Raw genomic sequence first — 22,080 nt, forward strand, 5'->3', positions numbered from 1 at the left:
TCACATACCCACTCAGATAAGCGGTTACAAGTGAACGGCTGTGGTGATAGCCATTGATTTGTACAGAGTACAAATACAACAGCTACCGCTAACAGCTGCTGCTACTTGCAAACAATGGCCCGGATTCACGTAGCACTTACGCCGACGCGTAAGTGTAAATGTGCGCCGTCGTATCTGTGCGCCGTGCCCACAGAACTAGATACGCCTGAAAAAAGGCTTCTTCCGACCGACGTAAGTTTCCTACGCCGTCGTATCGTGGGCGCATATTTACGCTCCCATTAATTTACGATCAAGGGGCGCTCCCATTGATTTACGATTCGTATATGCAAATAAGTGAGATACGCCGATTCACGAACGTACTTGCGCCTGGCGCATTAATATATGCGGTTTACGTAAGACGTACGTCCGGCGTAAAGTTATTCCCCTTCTATGAGGCGCAACTCATGCAAAGGTATGGACCAGGGAACAGCCGTCGTATTTTACGTTGTTTACGTAGTAGTGCGCAAATAGGGCTGGGCGTAGGTTACGTTCATGTCGTTGGCAGTGATTCGACGTATCTTAGGGAGTATTTTTGACGTGATTCTGAGCATGCGCACTGGGATGCTTCCACGGGACGGCGCATGCGCCGTTCGTTCGGCCCATCATTTGCATGGGGTCACGCTTCATTTAAATGGATCACGCCCACTTCCACCTACTTTGAATTAGGCTGGCATACGCCTACGAATTTACGTTATGCCGGCGCAACGTTGGGAGCATTTGCTTTGTGAATTCCATGCTTGCCTCTCTGCGTTGCGTCGGCATAGCGTAAAAGAGATACGCTACGGCGGCATTTATATATGCGCCGATGTATGTGAATCCGGGCCAATGTGCGCAGGCTGTCTTCACAACCACTGACAAGAATCTACTGATTCTTATCAGTAGCGGCCCCTGGCCGTTGCTATTTTGTCATGTGACCCATTGGATTTTGTCTATTCACCTAGTCACTGGATTCTTCATATATGAACTTTGTTTTATGAACAGTTTTCATTCACTTTTATTTTCTGGCTCTGTCCAGTTTCTTGTCATTAGTATCCATTTATTGGAGGTTTATGGACTACTACTAATGGTAACACTATCCATTGTCACACGTGGTGTTATATATGAACATTGTTTATTCAATTTATTTATTTATGAATTCATCACTAGGAATTCAAATCATTTCTAGCGCTACACTTTTTCCACCAGATCTGGTTGACTATGCATGAAAAAATATGGTAAACCCTTTACTTCAGTTGCCTCTGACTTTAGTTCCATCCACAGAATATGGCTGTCATTCTTCTGAAGCTCAAGGATGCTAACCAAATCCAAGTATTGTCTTGCAGCACCAGAATAGATTCCAATCACCAGGCACCTAAGGAAATACCCTCTATTGAATATGATTCCCTTATTTATTTTTCCTATTTTCTATAATATGGACAGAATCAATGAATTTCTGATGCTAAACATTACCATTCACAGGTTTTATGCAAATGACTACTATGCTGTATCTTATGCCTTTATCTCAATCCTAAGACTATCAGTGCAGGACTGATATCAATGGACATGTCTGTACAGGTTGACTTACCTGTGCTTCCTTCATTTTTTCCTATGCAGTAGTATGTAACACAACCCTGCTGCCAAAACCAGTTTAGGCAATATGATAAAGAGCAAAGTGTAGCAACACACAGAAACCACCCAAAACTAAAATCGGATTGATTGCCCTAGACTGTACTGCACTTCGCAAGTCACCTTTTCTCATTCTACACTATTGTATTACAGAAGGAAGACAATGAAATATTCCAGTCCACCAGCTCTGCAGGTTCTAGGACAAATAAGAAAAAAATGATTCTGTTTTAATACTATTCCCATGAGGCTTGTCAAATAAGTGAAACAGCAATTAGAAATTAGTCAAGCTCTCTCTCTCCCAGTTAAGCCAGGACTATAGTTTAACTGTCATGCACAGATTACTCTTCCTACAGTTCCAGCTTCTTTCAGTGCCAAAACATACGACACAACAATGCCACTCTTTATCTCACCAGCCGGGGGGGGGGGGATCCCTCTAAGGGCCCTTTCAGACGTGCGGACTATATGTCCGTATTTTCATCAATCCGTTGCAGATGAAAACGGGACATACATTGGTCCCTATGTGATTGCGGGTGTTAGCGGATGACCATCCGCTGACACCCGTAATCGCCCGCCTCCGCAAAGATCCGATTTTTCGGACGGAAGGAAATCCTATTTTTCTTCCGTCTGGCGGATCGGATTGGATGAACACGGACATATGGTCCGTGTTCATCCGATCCCCCATAGGGGAGAGCAGAGGAAAGACAGGGTGGTCCCTGCACAGTGTGCAGGGACCGCCCTGTCAGCCGACAGCTCAGCGGGGATTTTACGGAGGATCCCCGCTGAGCTTTTACGGACACACGGAGCGGATCATTACTGATCCGCCCGTGTGAAAGGGCCCTAAATCAGTGGTTCTAAACTCCTGTCCTCAGGACCCACTAACAGGCCAGGTTTGCATGATAACTGAAATACACCACAGGTGATATCATTTGCTGCTCAGTGATTGCAGTATTCTAGTCTGCATCTCCCCAAGGTAATACTTAAAATCTGGTCTGATAGTGGGTCTTGAGGACAGGTTTCTGAATGGCATGGTCTCAAATGTGGAGAAAACTAGAGAACATTCTGTTTCCATTTCAATCAAATCTACTCAAGGAAGAAATTAGCTTACTTGTAGGTTTGGGACAATATGCTATGCATACAACAAAACCCTCACATCCCAATAAATCCTTTTACTGAGCAGAATATATATGCATTTTTCTCAATCCTATGACTTTCAACGATAATAACATTTAGTTATAAAAAAATAAAAAAAACATACATTACACATGACAGTATTAGGAAAATTGTTATTCTGATACTACAAAAGTAAGAGGGAAGAGTGACAGGTATGTTTCTTACACATAAAACAATGTACTTACCAAATTCCATCAGACAGGCAAACCCAAAAATGAGGCACACGGCTTTTTGTCTGTACATGGCCTTTATCGTCACTTTCGTTTCTCGTCAGGAACAGTTCTGGGGCACTTACCAGTGATCTTAGTTTTTTAACTGATTTCCTCTACTACATCAAAAACGTGTCACACACGGTTTGCCTTTCAGATTTGTATCAGGAAGCAGTTACGCAATTTCTGCTGCTTAATGGTAAGCTATGTGCACACAGATGACTGGAAGAAGAAAAATGATGTTTACTTCTTGACACGTTCCTTGTTTAGATTGCATAAAGTTCCATATACTGTATTTTAAACAGTCCTACATAAAATTAGATAACACAAGATGCTTAGCATTTTAGTAAGAGAAACCTTTTTTCCTTCTTGTAAGCAGGTTTAACTTCCCCAGACTTCAAGGCTATAGTCTACTAACAGTCATTCTAATTAGGGGTGAACTCAGGTGTGTTTAGATCCTAGCCCAAACCCTCTCGAGCAGTTCCACCAGGAAGCTGTAACTATACTGTGCCAATCATATGTGGCTGAGGCATTCCTTGCCCTGGAATCCCACAGGTATACACCACTTGCATACATACGGCTGCAGGGAATGCCTCAGTCACTAATAATTGACACAGTACAGATGACAGCTTCTTGGTGGGATCACACAGGTCGGTTCAGACTAGGATTCGAATACACCTGAGCTTATCCCTAATTCCAATATACTATGAGATTGTCTCAGTGGTGAATAATGGATTCCCTTTGGACAGGGGTGGCATTTCTTGACGCTTAATCATAAAGTCAGGGAAGAATGGACCTAACAACAAGGTACAAATAAATTAGAGGCATTCCCCTTTGTTATGGCCACTGTGAATGGGCATTGCTTTTGCACTACCTGGTAGTAATAGAGATTTTATACCACCACCCAAATCATGGAAATTCCTATATGCCATAAAGTCAACCTATTATAGTGATGGTCCAATACAAAATAGGGAGCAGGCAAGGAGCAAAAAAATTAAAAGTTTTGCCCATTTAAAACAGCAGTTTGCCATAGCAGAGAAAGAAATCTCCAGCAGGTCTAGGTGGAGTGACAAAGTCGCCTAAAGAGTTTTATAGAACACTTGTCATGAGAGGGATGCTATTGCTCATTTTCTAGGCAACTAGCATTTTAAGAAAGATAGGTCAATAGGGATGAGCCGAACACCCTCCCGTTCGGTTCGCACCAGAACCTTCGAACGGACCGAACGTTTGTGTGAACATTTAGAACCCCATTGACGTCAATGGGACTCGAATGTTCGAATTCAAAAGTGCTCATTTTAAAGCCTAATATGCAAGTTATTGTCGGAAAACGGGTTTGGGGACCCGGGTCTTGCCCCAGGGAACATGTATCAATGGAAAAAAAAGTTTTAAAAACGGTTGTTTTTTCTGAAAAAGTGATTTTAATGATGCTTAAAGTGAAAAAAAAAATGAAAAATCCCTTTAAATATCATACCTGCTGGGTGTCTATAATAGTGGCACATGTTTAGAACTGTCCCTGCACAAAATTAAATTACTATAAGAAAAAAGTAATTTAAGACTCCTTGCGGCTTTAATGTAATGTTTGGTCCCTGCAATATGGATGAAAATCACTGAGAAAAATAGCATGGGTTTCCCCGCCCCCCTCCCTCCAGGTCATTACAAGCCCCTTTGGCCCTATATACTTTGAACAGCAGTATACAGGCGGTGCAAACAAGACAGGGACTGTAGGTTTGTTGTTAAAGCGGGGGTTCACCCGAAAAACAAATTTTTAACATTAGATTGAGGCTAATTGTGGGAAGCACAATCGGGTGTTTTTTTTTAAATCAATGCAGTACATACCGTTTTAGAGATAGATGTTCTCCGCGGCTTCCGGGTCTGCGGGACTGGGTGTTCCTAATTGCATACAGCGCGTCACGAGTTGCTGAAAGTAGCCGAACGTCGGTGCGCAGGCGCCGTATAGAGCCGCACCGACGTTCGGCTTCTTTTGGCAACTCGTGACGCGCTGTATGCGACGGTCGGAAAGGCTGTCAATCAAATAGGAACGCCCAGTCTCGAAGACCATACCCGGAAGCCGCGGAGAACATCTATCTCTAAAACGGTATGTACTGCATTGATTTAAAAAAAAACACCCGATTGTGCTTCCCACAATTAGCCTCAATCTAATGTTAAAAAAAAAATTTCGGGTGAACCCCCGCTTTAAGTAGAATCTGTTTGTAATTTTCAACTGGTACTTCTTTAAAGTGTAGCTTCAGCCATAAAATCTTTTTTTAAGCTTTTCTGAAAACATAGAGAAGGGTTATCACTCCTGTAACATTTGTTTTGCTGTCTGTGTGCATCTGTTCAGAAGATTGCACCTCACTTTCTGTCCCAATGACAAATGATTTTTTGAAAATTTGGTATTTTTTGGTGAAACAAGGATTGTGATAAAGCATCAGTGGACAGGAGACACATTTTACAGAAGAGAATTTCCCTTCCTAGGGGTAGATATTTCCTCTCACTTCCTGTTGTCTCCTTCTGTTTGCAAGTAGGAGTCGTTTGTAAGTTGGATGTTTGAAAGTAGGGGCCTGCCGTATATACGCTGCAGAAATTTGTGCCCTAGGTGTTGGTGTTGCCACAACACTGTAAGCCCTCACAGTTAGTCTTGGTGGGCGCTGGAACGCCCTGCAGTGAAATATTAGATCAAGAATTGAAATTACATGCCCCTGTTAAACAGGGGCAGAAAAATTGGGCCTTAGGCACTGGTTCTGGTAACACAACACTGCAACCCCTCACAGATACTCTAGTTGGAGCGCAGCAATGAGCCCACTGCAAAGTATTTAATCAAACATTGTAATTACACTCCCCTGTTAAACAGGGGCAGACAAATTGGGCCTTAGGCACTGGTGCTGGTGCCACAACACTGCCACTCCTCACAGATACTCTAGTTGGAGCGCAGCAATGAGCCCACTGCAAAGTATTGCATCAAAAATTGTAATTACATGCCCCTGTTAAACAGGGGCAGAAAAATTGTGCCTTAGGCACTGGTGCTGGTGCCACAACACTGCAACCCCTCACAGATACTCTAGTTGGAGCGCAGCAATGAGCCCGCTGCAAAGTATTGCATCAAAAATTGAAATTACATGCCCCTGTTAAGCAGGGGCAGAAAAATTGGGCTTTAGGCACTGGTGCTGGTGCCACAACACTGCAACCCCTCACAGATACTCTAGTTGGAGTGCAGCAATGAGCCTGCTGCAAAGTATTTCATCAAAAATTTTAATTACACGCCCCTGTTAAACAGGGGCAGAAAAATTGGGCCTTGGGCACTGGTGCTGGTGCCACAACACTGCAACCCCTCACAGATACTCTAGTTGGAGCGCAGCAATGAGCCCGCTGCAAAGTATTGCATCAAAAATTGTAATTACACGCCCCTGTTAAACATGGGCAGAAAAATTGGGCTTTAGGCACTGGTGCTGGTGCCACAACACTGCAACCCCTCACAGATACTCTAGTTGGAGTGCAGCAATGAGCCTGCTGCAAAGTATTTCATCAAAAATTGTAATTACACGCCCCTGTTAAACAGGGGCAGAAAAATTGGGCCTTGGGCACTGGTGCTGGTGCCACATCACTGCAACCCCTCACAGATACTCTAGTTGGAGCGCAGGCAATGAGCCCACTGCAAAGTATTGCATCAAAAATTGTAATTACACGCCCCTGTTAAACAGGGGCAGAAAAATTGGGCTTTAGGCACTGGTGCCACAACACTGCAACCCCTCACAGATACTCTAGTTGAAGCGCAGGAATGAGCCCGCTGCAAAGCATTGCATCAAAAATTGTAATTACAAGCCCCTGTTAAACAGGGGCAGAAAAATTGGGCCTTAGCCACTGGTCTCGGTGCCCAGAAGCAACAATGTTCTTACAAGCTATCAGCAAGATCATTGAGGAGGAAAAGGATATTCACTCAGCATAACAGTATAGTCACTCAGCATCAGCATAGGCAGTCTTAAAGGGATCTGACATTTCAAAAAAATTACTCAGTTACATCAGCATCAGGTGCTTGGTAGCTGGTGGTGATCCAAGCCTGATTCATTTTTATGAAGGTCAGTCGATCGACCGAGTCGGTGGAGAGGCGCACCCTGTGATCGGTTACAAAGCCTCCAGCAGTACTGAATGTGCGTTCTGAAAGAACGCTGGATGCAGGACAAGCCAGTAGCTCAATTGCGTACTGTGCAAGCTCTGGCCAGTGATCCATCCTCAAGACCCAGTAAGCCAGAGGATTTTCGGTGGGAAAGGTGTCCAAGTCTGATCTTGCCCCTAGGTATTCCCGCACCATGTAAAACAGACGCTGGCGATGGTTGCTGGAACTGGTTATACCTTGGGGCTGCGGACTAAAAAATAGTCTGAATTCTCCACCGCTCCTTCTGTGACAGACCGAAGCCTCAGCAACACGTTGTCCAGGACCAGAATTTTGTAACCCCCCAGTCTCTGGGAACGTGTTGCACAGACCTTTCTGCAAGGCCTCCCGAAGATGTTTCATCTTCTGCTCCCTCTGCGCCGGCAAGATAAGGCCTGCAACCTTATTCTTGTAACGTGGATCAAGGAGAGTTGCCAGCCAGTAATGATCCCTTTTCTTGATAGCACGAATACGAGGATCCTTCCGCAGGCTTTGCAGGATCAGGGAGGCCATGCAGCGTAGGTTTGCTGAGGCATTCTGTGTGGAGTCTTCTGGGTCACTGAGGACGACATGATCCGCAGCCACCTCATCCCAGCCGCGTACAAGTCCATGGGTTCCTTGGGACTGTAATTGATCCCTTGAAGACTGCTGCTGATGCTGAGTGCTAGGCTCCACCTCCATGCTGACACAATCCTCCTCCTCCTCGTCCTATTCCTGTGTGATAGGCGGGCAAGCAGGAACACTGTCTGTTTAAAGGGGGCCTTGAGAGGTAAGGAAGTCGTCCTCTTCCTCCCTCTGTTCTGCCTCAAGGGCCCTGTCCATTATTCCACGCAGCGAGTGCTCCAACATGTGAATAACAGGGACAGTCTCACTGATGCATGCACTATCACTGCTCACCATCCTCGTGGCCTCCTCAAATGGTGACAGGACAGTGCATGCATCCCTGATCAAGGCCCACTGGCATGGGGAAAAAAAAACAAGCTCCCCTGACCCAGTTCTGCTGCCATATTGGCACAGATACTCATTGATGGCCCTCTGCTGCGTGTGCAGCCGCTGCAGCATGGCCAACGTAGAGTTCCGCCTGGTGGGCATGTGACAGATTAGGCGGTTCTTGGGCAGGTTGTAATCCCTTTGGAGGTCTACCAGCCGAGCACTGGCATTATATGACCATCGGAAATGCACACAGACTTTCCTGGCCTGCTTCAGGACATCCTGTAAGCCTGGGTACCTGCCCAAGAACCGCTGCACCACCAAATTAAGGACATGAGCAAAACAGGGCACATGGTTCAGTTGTCCCTGTCGCAGGGCGGAGAGGAGGTTGGTGCCATTGTCGCAAACCACCATTTCTGGCTTAAGCTGGCATGGCGTCAACCACCTCTGAGCCTGCCCTGCAGAGCTGACAGAACCTCTGCCCCAGTGTGGCTCCTGTCTCCCTAGCACACCAGCTGAAGCAACGCATGGCATCTCTTTGCCTGAGTACCTGCGTAGCCCCTTGAACGAATAAAGTGATAATACTCCCTCAGGGGTGTTAACAAAATAAAACAGTGCTAAATGAATATGTGTATATTCTTCTAAACATAAATAGTGTCACAAAAAATATAATATAGAGATGAAAAAATATTAGTGATGTTTTGTAACTAAATTCATAAAGAAACTCGTGACATTGAAGAAACGTGAATTAGGAGCACAATGTGCAAAAAGTCTATGTAGGAAATAAATAAGGTCAAAAGAGTAGTGTTGCTCACGAATATTCGCATTGCGAATATTCGACTCGAATATAGCATATTCGAGAAATCGCGCTATATTTCGAAATTCGCGGTGAATATTCGCAATTCCGAATATTCGCATTTTTTCAATTTGATTTTTAAAACAGATCACATCCTATCGACGTCTAAAAGCATTGCTGGTATGATTAGAGACCCTGGGCCGAGTAGCTAAGCTGAGGCGATCCTATTATGTTGCCAAATTGAAAAAAAAAAAATTGCGATTTTTCGCTATTGCGAATGCGAAAATGATTGCGAATTTTCGATAACTGTGGTAGGAGAACTCTGATTGTCTCTGATGCAAAAGGGGGGGGCTTTGTGTATGTGTATGTTATGAATATTTGTATGTTTGATATTATTATTTTTTGTAAGAAGGAAAAAATTGCGCATACCTTAAAAAAGGGGAGAATACAGCAGCAACTCAAAAATGTTATACAACATAAATTAATACAAGACAGAAAATGGAGTCGCTCTACAAGAATAAAAAATATGTCTAGTGACAAGACATGTGGGCAAATTATAAAATAAGCAAGCGCAAATAACTTGTGAAATACACAGTGAAACAAATATATAAAGAAATATAGTCCCAATAATAGAAAAATAATCTTTCATAAAAATGTCTTTGATATGTGAAGTGAAAAAAAGTCCAAAGCATGCAGCATGAACGTGTTCAATCTTTAAGGTGTTTGATTGACAAACGGCTGTGACAGATGGATAGAGTAAAGAATCACCACCAATGCAAAACACTTTTTATTTTCTATTGTAAAATATCAAGAATATTCTGAGCCAATCAGAGTGCTCCTTCCGCATTTGCCGAATATTCGCAATTATTTTGTATTGTAAAATATCAAGAATATTCTGAGCCAATCAGAGTGCTCCTTCTGCATTTGCCGAATATTCGCAATTATTTTGTATTGTAAAATATCAAGAATATTCTGAGCCAATCAGAGTGCTCCTTCCGCATTTGCCGAATATTCGCAATTATTTTGTATTGTAAAATATCACGAATATTCTGAGCCAATCAGAGTGCTCCTACAGCATTTCTCGAAATTGCGCAATAAATATCGCATTCGCATGTTGCGATATTTCGATAAAATATCACGAATATTCTGAGCCAATCAGAGCGCTCCTCCAGCATTTCTCGAAATTGCGCAATAAATATCGCATTCGCATGTTGCGATATTTCGATAAAATATCACGAATATTCTGAGCCAATCAGAGCGCTCCTCCAGCATTTCTCGAAATTGCGCAATAAATATCGCATTCGCATGTTGCGATATTTCGATAAAATATCACGAATATTCTGAGCCAATCAGAGTGCTCCTACCGCAGTTATAAAAAAAATCGCAATTATTTTCGCATTCGCAATAGCGAAAAATCGCAATCATTTACTTTCGATAAAATATCACGAATATTCGAATTTAGCGAATATATCTCGAATATTCGAATATATATTCGAGATATATCGCGAAATCGAATATGGCATATTCTGCTCAACACTACAAAAGAGTTCATATAATAAGGGATCCTGCTATCTTCAAGAACTTCCACCACACCCGATAGTGTTCAGTGATTCCTTCCCCATCAAAATGGACACTCACCAGACCAATATGCCTCACACTCGCGTGTTTTGGCAAATTTGCTTTTAAATCTAGATCTTTCCAATTGGTAAGGATATGTTCCCGGTGTAAATTCCAAAAAGCTCCACATATATGGTAGGAAAAGACAAAAAAGTGCAAAATAGTGTGATACCATAAAAACCGGTTTAATGACACACCACACTAAAAGGTTGCACTCACAAACAAATCTGTAAATCCAGCAATGCATCACATGAAATAACTCTTCCTTTAAATCCTCAACTGTTGAAAAGTGGTCATGGCGGACCCCCGGTCAGCAAGATGAATCTTACTACTCACAGTGCCGCGATTCACTGCTAGATGAAAACGTATATCCAATTTTCTTGCTTTAGGCTTGAAACACTCTGCATCCAAACATGTCACGTTACTTGCAAAGACAGACTGTGTGGCCATGCCCCGACATGTTTCGTTATTCCAACTTACTCATGGGATTGGCCACACAGTCTCTGGTCACCTCCTTATATCCTAACACATCAAATTAGTAGCCCTATCCCAAATGACCAGCGCGCGTCCACAACCGTCACTCCGGGACCTCCATACCTAATGCGCCGGCTTCCCGGGTGTCCCCGCAACCACAAATCACTCTTTCACAGCATGTTTACATTGCGAATACACATGACAGCCTAAAGATGATCAGTCATAGAATCTCACTGTGAATACAAAATAAAATATAATATCCTAGAACTGGAGTGTTACAAAGATTACAGTTAAAAATAGGATATATACAGGTGGTTCTCAAAAAATTAGCATATTGTGATAAAGTTCATTATTTTCTGTAATGTACTGATAAACATTAGACTTTCATATATTTTAGATTCATTACACACAACTGAAGTAGAATTTAGCATATCATGAAAAGGTTCTCTAAACAAGCTCTTAACCTAATCATCTGAATCAACTAATTAACTCTAAACACCTGCAAAAGATTCCTGAGGCTTTTAAAAACTCCCAGCCTGGTTCATTACTCCAAACCGCAATCATGGGTAAGACTGCCGACCTGACTGCTGTCCAGAAGGCCATCATTGACACCCTCAAGCAAGAGGGTAAGACACAGAAAGAAATTTCTGAACGAATAGGCTGTTCCCAGAGTGCTGTATCAAGGCACCTCAGTGGGAAGTCTGTGGGAAGGAAAAAGTGTGGCAGAAAACGCTGCACAATGAGAAGAGGTGACCGGACCCTGAGGAAGATTGTGGAGAAGGACCGATTCCAGACCTTGGGGGACCTGCGGAAGCAGTGGACTGAGTCTGGAGTAGAAACATCCAGAGCCACCGTGTACAGGCGTGTGCAGGAAATGGGCTACAGGTGCCGCATTCCCCAGGTCAAGCCACTTTTGAACCAGAAACAGCGTCAGAAGCGCCTGACCTGGGCTACAGAGAAGCAACACTGGACTGTTGCTCAGTGGTCCAAAGTACTTTTTTCGGATGAAAGCAAATTTTGCATGTCATTCGGTAATCAAGGTGCCAGAGTCTGGAGGAAGACTGGGGAGAGGGAAATGCCAAAATGCCTGAAGTCCAGTGTCAAGTACCCACAGTCAGTGATGGTCTGCCATGTCAGCTGCTGGTGTTGGTCCACTGTGTTTTGTCAAGGGCAGGGTGAATGCAGCTAGCTATCAGGAGATTTTGGAGCACTTCATGCTTCCATCTGCTGAAAAGCTTTATGGAGATGAATATTTCATTTTTCAGCATGACCTGGCACCTGCTCACAGTGCCAAAACCACTGGTAAATGGTTTACTGACCATGGTATTACTGTGCTCAATTGGCCTGCCAACTCTCCTGACCTGAACCCCATAGAGAATCTGTGGGATATTGGGAAGAGAAAGTTGAGAGACGCAAGACCCAACACTCTGGATGAGCTTAAGGCCGCTACCGAAGCATCCTGGGCCTCCATAACACCTCAGCAGTGCCACAGGCTGATTGCCTCCATGCCACGCCGCATTGAAGCAGTCATTTCTGCAAAAGGATTCCCGACCAAGTATTGAGTGCATAACTCAACATAATTATTTGAAGGTTGACTTTTTTTAAATTAAAAACACTTTTCTTTTATTGGTCAGATGAAATATGCTAATTTTTTGAGATAGGAATTTGGGGTTTTCATGAGCTGTATGCCAAAATCATCAATATTAAAACAATAAAAAGGCTTGAACTACTTCAGTTGTGTGTAATGAATCTAAAATATATGAAAGTCTAATGTTTATCAGTACATTACAGAAAATAATGAACTTTATCACAATATGCTAATTTTTTGAGAACCACCTGTATATATATGGATGATAGCAATAATCTCTTATTTAAAATTCAAATTCAAATCATGGTATATAAATATTAAAAATATTTAAACATTTTTAAAATGTTAAACCTTAATGCCTATTGTTAGAGTGATGAACTCCTATGAACACTGCTATTTACTGCAGGTCACCTGCATCAATATGGAGGGGGGGGGGGTTATATTAGAACAGAGTTTGATAAAAAAAAAAATTGAATAACAAGCCCAGTCTAACCCTGTTATAGGTAGTAAAACACCCCATACCTCACCACATATAAAAGCAAAATGGTGGCATAGGGAAGTAAAAAATAAGGTAAAATGAATAAACTAGAGTTAGTAGTGGGGGTCAAATAATGAATCTCAATAGATAGCAAATAAAAGAAGTGGCAACATACTAGGAATTGTTAATGAAGGAGTACAAGTCCACCTCTATATTTAAACCCTGTGGGAAGAGACATTTTAATAAAAAGATCCACTGAGTCTCACGTTGTGAGAGATCACGCACTCTGTGGGACCCCCTCCAAGTCGGGTAGACGCAGTCTATGCCACAAAATTGGGCAAGGGTGGGCGTTTGGGAACTTGCCACTGAGGTACTGCACATTCCACAAACTCACGGAAGGGGGCAGAATCTACCAACTGAAAAGGCAGCAGTTGAAGTGCTAGCAATTTAGCTAAGCTAGCATTCAACCGCTGGGCATGTGGATGGCTGGGAAAGAACTTCTTTCGGCGCTGCCGCAGCTGGGACAGGGAAATTTGTCGGGTACAATCTGCCATCGGTGTACCGATAGTAGATTGCCTGCGTGTACTAGGCTGTGACACACCTAATTCTACACCTTCAGTCCTACCAGTGCAGGCTTCAGAGAGGACTGAGGGTATAGTGGGGTTGGAGATCCCAGCTGATGAGGGGCAAGGAGACATATGTTGCAAATAGCAGCGGTGCGATCTGATGCACTCGGCCCACACCAAAAAACTTTTGGAATAACGCTACGACACAGCAGCGCCCTGCACATGCGTAGCTCTGCGTTGTGATGCAGTCGGTATGCTGCCCTTAAGCTGGCCCCTGGAGGGCATCCTGCCTCGTTGGAGATGTGCCTGTGCCTCCTCCTCCTCTCTCCTATCAGACATCCACGTAGAGTCAGTGACCTCATCATCCCCTCCCTCCTCATCACTGTGGAAAACCTGGCAGTATGCTGCAGATGGGGGAACATGACTGCCAGATTGCTGTCCTTCTTGGGCACCCCCTCTCTCTGGGCTCATGTTACTGCCTTCCTCTATCTGTGTACCATCATCGGAGCCTTCAAAACGCTGCGCATCCTCATGCAGCATGTACCCAACACTGTGGTCAAACAATTCGGGGGACTCCTCAGGAGGACATGGTGGGGCTAGGGAAGGAGTGAGTGATGCCATTGAGCAGAGGGAAGAGGATGCCTTGGCAGCTACTTTGCCAGACAAAGTACCCTGAGCCTGGGTGAGAGAGGATGAGGAGGATGAGGACGGCTTGGTCATCCACTCTACCAAATCTTCGACATGTTGCGGCTCAACACGACCAGCTGCCGAAAACAAGGACGAGCGTGTCCAACGGCCACGTGCTGATGAGGATGCACCGTGTCCACGACCAGCACTGTTCCCTCTAGGTGCAGAGCCTGTTTGCCCTCGTGACTCTCTGCCTCTCCTTGTTGGCCTTCTGGCCTGCAGAGGACAAAGGCAGTACACACACCTCGTAGCTTTAGGTGCAAACTGCAGAGGACACGGGCAGTACACACCAAGTAGCTTTAGGTGCAAACTACAGAGGACACGTGCAGTACACACCAAGTAGCTTTAGGTGCAAACTACAGAGGGCACAGCCAGTACACACCAAGTAGCTTTAGGTGCAAACTACAGAGGACACGTGCAGTACACACCAAGTAGCTTTAGGTGCAAACTACAGAGGACACGGCCAGTACACACCAAGTAGCTTTAGGTGCAAACTACAGAGGACACGTGCAGTACACACCAAGTAGCTTTAGGTGCAAACTACAGAGGACATGGCCAGTACACACCAAGTAGTTTTAAGTGCAAACTACAGAGGACACGGCCAGTACACACCAAGTAGCTTTAGGTGCAAACTACAGAGGACATGTGCAGTACACACCAAATAGCTTTAGGTGCAAACTACAGAGGACACGTGCAGTACACACCAAGTAGCTTTAGGTGCAAACTACAGAGGACATGGCCAGTACACACCAAGTAGCTTTAGGTGCATACTACAGAGGACATGTGCAGTACACACCAAGTAGCTTTAGGTGCAAACTACAGAGGACATGGGCAGTACACACCAAGTAGCTTTAGGTGCAAACTACAGAGGACACATGCAGTACACACCAAGTAGCTTTAGGTGCAAACTACAGAGGACATGTGCAGTACACACCAATTAGCTTTAGGTGCAAACTACAGAGGACACGTGCAGTACACACCAAGTAGCTTTAGGTGAAAACTACAGAGGACACGGCCAGTACCCACCAAGTAGCTTTAGGTGCAAACTACAGAGGACACGGGCAGTACACACCAAGTAGCTTTAGGTGCAAACTACAGAGGACACGTGCAATACAGACCAAGTAGCTTTAGGTGCAAACTACAGAGGACACGGCCAGTACACACCAAGTAGCTTTAGGTGCCAACCACAGAGAACACGTGCAGTACACACCAAGTAGCTTTAGGTGCAAACTACAGAAGACAAGGGCAGTACACACCAAGTAGCTTTAGGTGCAAACTAAAGAGGACACGTGCAGTACACACCAAGTAGCTTTAGGTGCAAACTACAGAGGACACGTGCAGTACACACCAAGTAGCTTTAGGTGCAAACTACAGAGGACACGGCCAGTACACACCAAGTAGCTTTAGGTGCAAACTACAGAGGACACGTGCAGTACACACCAAGTAGCTTTAGGTGCAAACTACAGAGGACACGTGCAGTACACACCAAGTAGCTTTAGGTGCAAACTACAGAGGACACGGGCAGTACACACCAAGTAGCTTTAGGTGCAAACTACAGAGGACACGGGCAGTACACACCAAATAGCTTTAGGTGCAAACTACAGAAGACACGTGCAGTACACACCAAGAAGCTTTAGATGCAAACTACAGAGGACACGTGCAGTACACACCAAGTAGCTTTAGGTGCAAACTACAGAGAACACGGCCAGTACACACCAAGTAGCTTTAGGTGCAAACTATGGAGGACACAGGCAGTACACACCAAGTAGATTTAGGTGCAAACTACAGAGGACACGTGCAGTGCACACCAAGTAGCTTTAGGTGCAAACTACAGAGGACACGGGCAGTACACACCAAGTAGCTTTAGGTGCAAACTACAGAGGACACAGGCAATACACCACGTGAGAATACTGCAGCTAGCACAATCAACTGCCTGTCAGTAAATTAGGAAGAACTGATCTAGCTAAACTATACAGTGTATAAATATATGTACAACACCTGGGATGTATATATATCCTCTACACACTGTAACTTTAACTGACTAGCCTGCCTGCTCTATCTACCTAGAAAAAAAGACACTCTCTCTCTCTCTCTCTCTCTCTCTTAGGCCTCGTACACACGGCCGAGGAACTCTACGTGCCAAACACATCGAGTTCCTCGGCGAGTTCAGCCCTGAAGCCGCCGAGGAGCTCGGCGGGCCGAGTTCTCCCATAGAACAACGAGAAAATAGAGAACATGTTCTCTATTTTCTCGACGAGTTCCTCGGCGGCTCCATCGGGCTGAAAGTGTACACACGACAGAGTTTCTCGGCAGAATCCGGCTCTGACCGAGTTTCTCGCTGAATTCTGCCGAGAAACTCTGTCGTGTGTACGAGGCCTCAGCCAGATCTCTAACCACCACTGCAACACACTACACAAGGCCGACCTGCAGGCGGCTTTTTATAGTGTGGGGCGTGTACTAAACCCCCTGAGCCATAATTGGCCAAAGCCACCCTGGCTTTGGCCAATTATGGCTCTCCGTTTTTTGCGCGCTGTGATTGGCCAAGCATGCGGGTCATAGTGCATGCTTGGCCAATCATCACCCAGCAATGCCGCAGTGAATTATGGGTCGTGACGCGCCACTCGAATTTGGCGTGAACGGCCCGTAACGTTCGGATTTCGACAAAGGATCGAACATACGATGTTCGAGTCGAACATGGGTTTGACTCGAACACGAAGCTCATCCCTATAGGGCAGCAGTGACCGTCTCCATTTTTTAATTATGACGGGTTTCTTAATCTTTATGTACTGTATGCTGAGCTAGGAAACAGTATATTGCTTAATATATGCAGAAGAAAAAATACCATACTCATGCTAACATTTTGTTGGCTAAATGTGGATATAAATACAGTTCCTGATACAGCAATACAAGAGTGTTTAGAAGTATCTGCACTAATGCACCCAAAGCCCTCACCAGCCACAGCTATGCTCCATCCTCACCTAGAATACAGCTGGGTGGTCTATAACGTGCTGGCTTAAAATATGAAATGTCACACTCACAGACCAATTTGGGGTCAGAAAACGACTCAAGCTAAAATGTTGCATTCAGACAGTATGTAATTCTGTGGAAACCACAGCAAAAATGATACCTGGAGTTAACTTGGCCACAAACACTACTGTCACACCCTTGAAGCTATGTGTTAATCTAGAGGTGATACTGAGTGTGTAACTGAAACACAAAAAAACAAAGAACAAAGAAAATAAAACAAGGTAGATAAAAACAGGCAATCACTTTGAACTGAATCATTTAATAAAAGTGACCATTGCTCTAAGGTTAACAGAAAAATAAAAATAAATCTAAAGGCACCCTCCTGGCCATGCTTACTTTTTTTTTTTTTAACCTGCAAGGTTGAGCCAGAACTCTAGTTCAACTGGCACAGATCACTCCTCCTGACAATTTCAGCTTCTACAGGTCTACATGTCTTCAGTTTAGAGTTACGCTGGTGCTCTGATACATGTGTAGCACTATGCTAACTGCAGGGAGACTTCAAGTATTACTGTCAAAAAGCCCCCAAATCACAAAGCCACCATATCACAGAGCCCCACCCATCACAGAGTCCCCAATCACAGAGCCCCCCATCAAGGAGCCCCCATATCACAGAGCCCCTATATCACAAGGCCCAGAATCAAAAAGCTCCTCCATTTCACAGAGCCCCCATCACAGAGCCCCCAATAACAGAGCCCCCATATCACAGATCCCCCCATCACAGAGCGCCCATTTAAAAGAAACCCCCCATATCACATAGTCCACCCTTTACAGAGCTCCCATATCACAGAGCCCCCACATATCACAGAGCCCCACCCATCACAGAGCCCCCAAATCACATAGCCCCCATCACGGATCCCCCATATCACAAAGCCCACCCATCATGGAGACCCTGTGTGGGAAAGTCGCCTCTGCAGAGAGGACATTCCCACTGTTATTTGTGTTGGCGCTATATAAATCCTGTATAATAATGTATATACATAAGTGTATTTTTCTGTTTTCCTTTGCAGGACTGCAAGGAGATCCAACGTTTTGGCTGAGGCACCCTATAGTGATACACTGTAAATATGTGACTGTTCTATATTGTGTAGCAAAGTTAGTCAGGTTGTGTTTGGTTATTTTACCCCCCCCCCCCCTACATTGTACAGCAGATGTCATGTATTTTTTCACCTCAACTTATTTTTGTACATACTGGCAGTGGCCACATATGGGGTATGCCCCATGGCCTTGTTCATTTGTTATTTCCCTTTTCCAAGTTTGTGGGATACTCCGCTTAGATTGGCTACAAAATAGGGGATAGATTTATAGCATTTTTTTTTTTTTTTTTTACTAGTAATAGTGGCGATCTGCGATTTTTATCAGGACTGCGACATTATGGCGGACACATCAGAGCCAACCTGCCACAGTATAACTGTGGCGGCTGGTCCGCAAGCGGTTAATGAACTCTCCACCTTCAGTTTGTAAAGCCTGGTACACACTACTGGTCGAAGCTGCTATTTTAACTATGCAAAGCTGTTATGCTCTGACAGGGGGACAGCCCCCCCACCAGAACACTCTGATCAGCGCTCTCCGCTGAGAGCACTGATCAGGAGTCAGGTTTTCCAGCATGTTTATCTGTCAGAATCTGGCCAATTGGCATACAGCGGGGCATACACACTGGCTGATTTTCGGATGTTTTTTTTTTCAACCGAAATTCTCTCGAAATTCGGCCTGCGTGTACGGGGCTTAAGGCCAGAGGCCCAGATTCACGTAGGAGATACGACGGCGTATCTCTGAGTCTGAGCCGTCGTATCTTGGCGCCTGATTCAAAGGATCAGATACGCCAGAATTTGTATAAGATACGACCAGCGTAAGTCTCCTACGCCGTCGTATCTTAACTGCATATTTACGCTGGCTGCTAGGGGCGTGTACACTGATTTACGCCTAGAAATATGTAAATCAGCTAGATACGCCAATTCACGAACGTACGCCCGGCCATTGCATTACAGATACGCCGTTTACGTTAGGCTTTTCCCGGCGTAAAGTTACCCCTGCTATGTGAGGCCTAGATGAGGCGTACCAATGTTAAGTATGGACGTCGGAACAGCGTAGAATTTTTCACGATTTAAGTCGTTTGCGTAAGTCGTTCGCGAATAGGGCTGTGCGTCATTTACGTTCACGTCGAAAGCATTGGCTTCTTGCGGGTTAATTTGGAGCATGCGCACTGGGATACTTTCACGGACGGCGCATGCGCCGTAAAAAGCGTCATTAACGTGGGGTCACATTAAATTTACATAACATACGCCCGCATCTTCCACATTTGAATTAGGCGGGCTTACGCCGGCCTATTTAAGCTACGCCGCCGCAACTTTGGTTTGAGAATACTGCACTTGACTGTCAAAGTTGAGGAGGCATAACGTAAATAGGATACGTTACGCCCGCACAAAGATACACGTTTCTACGTGAATCTGGGCCAGAGTGTATAGCAGCAGATACCCATGTTGAGGTTTGCCAGGGAAATTCTTTATTTTGTAGTAGAGAGAATTGTAAATGGCAAAGGTGAAAAACCTACCTATGTATTTACAAAGTCTATAAAGAATCTGGTTACCTAATGGTTGCTTTAATTTCTTTCTGTTTAGATTAGATCCTATGAAGACTAGTCTGTCTGTCCTAATCTATCACTTACAGCTGTAGGGCTGTTTTTATCTTATACCAACATTATATAAGGTACTACCATTCACACTACTTTAGCTTCTTTCTTATTTCAGCTACAGCAATGCCATCTGGAGGCTGAAGTTGGAATGTCCAACATGCACTAAGTTCACATGCACAGAATGTTGAGAAGCCATTCTACAAACAATCCTACTACCATTTCCAACCCACGTGTATATATACTGGACTGATTTAAAAAAAAAAAATGTCACACAGAGTGCGTCCAGCAGCGATCACTGCAGGTAATTACTGGCTGTGCGATCAGGCAAGGACTGCTGTGGCCGCCAAGCCGGTACATTTTTATGTCAGGTTGGCAGCCTAGTTGCATACAGGTGGTAAAAGCTGCAGGGATAAGCAAATTCTTTTTTTGTCATGTCCTTGCACATTGTTGGATAATCAAAGTTAACACAGTTTCACCTTATAACTATAACAAAAATTGCCTTTTAACTTTGAAAAGTTAAAATTAGTAAACGGTAAACCTATGTTCACTTTAAATACCAGCCATGTGTGATAGAAAAAAAAAAACATTATTTCTCCTAGCATGTGAATGGCTGTTTGAAATGAACACACTTTCACCTTATTTACCAAACTCAACGAACATTAACTTTGCACAGTGAATAGTCTACTCCTTAGTAAATTGGCTCCATACTCCACCACACTAGGTTAAAAGTAGCCCCAGATAGACCTGAATCCTGGGGCATAAGTTGGGAGGGGAAGTTAAAAATAATTTTCTCATTCAACAAATTACAATATGCAAAGTGGCTATAATTACCGGTACCCTGATTACAATAGCTGGATGGGTTTGGAGATGGCTCACACCTACCATAACTTCTACACATATACTGCATTTGTATGTGTATACTTAGAGTTACTGAAAAACACAGCGATTAGCAAAAGAAAATCCAATTTTACTTATTATTGTTCATTTTTTTTTTTTTTTTAAAGAGGTGTATTGTACATGCATCTAAATTACTGTATGGATAACATAACTACTGTATATACTATCATCTTAAATATAGCTAGGCATTTTTTAGAGAAGCAAAGCGGGATAAACAATAACTTTCTTTCCTTTTCACAAAATATAACATTTCAAATATATACAAATACTGAATAAAAAAAGATTATTACATGCAAATAAGAGCAATGCTTCTTTACACAAATTTGAAATGTTAAAATGACACTTGATTTATCTTACCTTACCTTGTTTTGCACCTACTGGGGACAGTAGGTGCAAAAACCGACTCGGTCACTTTTCCCCTGTACACACGGCCGGTTTTCCTGACAGGAGAGCTTTGGTCGGACAAAACGGCCGTGTGTATGCTCCCTCGCAATGTTTCCCCATAGGAAAACTGCCAGAAAAAAACCGCAGCGATTCGAGACGGGAAAAAATAAGACAAGTTCTCTTTTTTTCACCACAGTTTTCCTGTCGGGAAAACTGCTATGAAGCATACACACGGCCGGTTTTGCCGGACAAAAGAAAACATGGCAGTTTTCCCAGCGGAGCTGCCCCCTCTGATGACTGTTGATTTGATGACTGGTGGGGCACAGTCAAGAAGGTTCAAAAACATCTATCCACAGAATGAATAAAGAAGAAGCATTGAGATGCATGTAGGGCCACTGATAATGCAGTACAACCAGCCCTCCTGTACTGGGCCTAGGCCTCCTGTACTGGGCCCAGGCCTCATCAGTTCAATGGGGGGCCTGGGCACCTGTTGAGCAGGAGGGTCAGCAGTACTGCCTTATTGCTGACACTTGTGACTTTCCTTCCTCTGGCTGCACGGCAGGAGGGTCCATTCTAGTATCTGTGCTTCCTTCCCCCTGCTGCCTGGGACCCCTGTGTGCCCCTTTCCTCCGCAGTGTTGTGGTTTTCTCTCCTCTCCCACTGGCAGCTCCTGAGGGCACACAGGTGGGTTATTTCAGGATGTTGAGCAGGGGGCTTACCATCCCGAATGAACACACCACCCCAAATGAACACAGTGAGTGAACAGATCCGATATCAGTGCAGAGTTTGCCTTTGTGCCACTATTCGCTTGAGTAGGCTTTGTTCAACAGGGGGTAT

General features: G+C 44.3%; 1 protein-coding gene across 1 annotated transcript in view; it reads right to left on the reverse strand.

Annotated features, from left to right (window-relative positions):
• Window positions 1-3,178, reverse strand: part of IL18R1 (interleukin 18 receptor 1) — a 58,466-nt gene extending 55,288 nt beyond the window's left edge. The window contains exon 1 of the mRNA XM_040336411.1: window positions 3,000-3,178. Coding sequence (XP_040192345.1) covers window positions 3,000-3,057 — 58 coding nt within the window. The 5' untranslated portion in view covers window positions 3,058-3,178. The remainder of the gene's footprint in view (window positions 1-2,999) is intronic.
• Between the last annotated feature and the right edge of the window lie 18,902 nt (window positions 3,179-22,080).

This window comes from Rana temporaria, chromosome 2 (genome assembly GCF_905171775.1).
Source record: "Rana temporaria chromosome 2, aRanTem1.1, whole genome shotgun sequence".
NCBI lineage: Eukaryota > Metazoa > Chordata > Amphibia > Anura > Ranidae > Rana > Rana temporaria.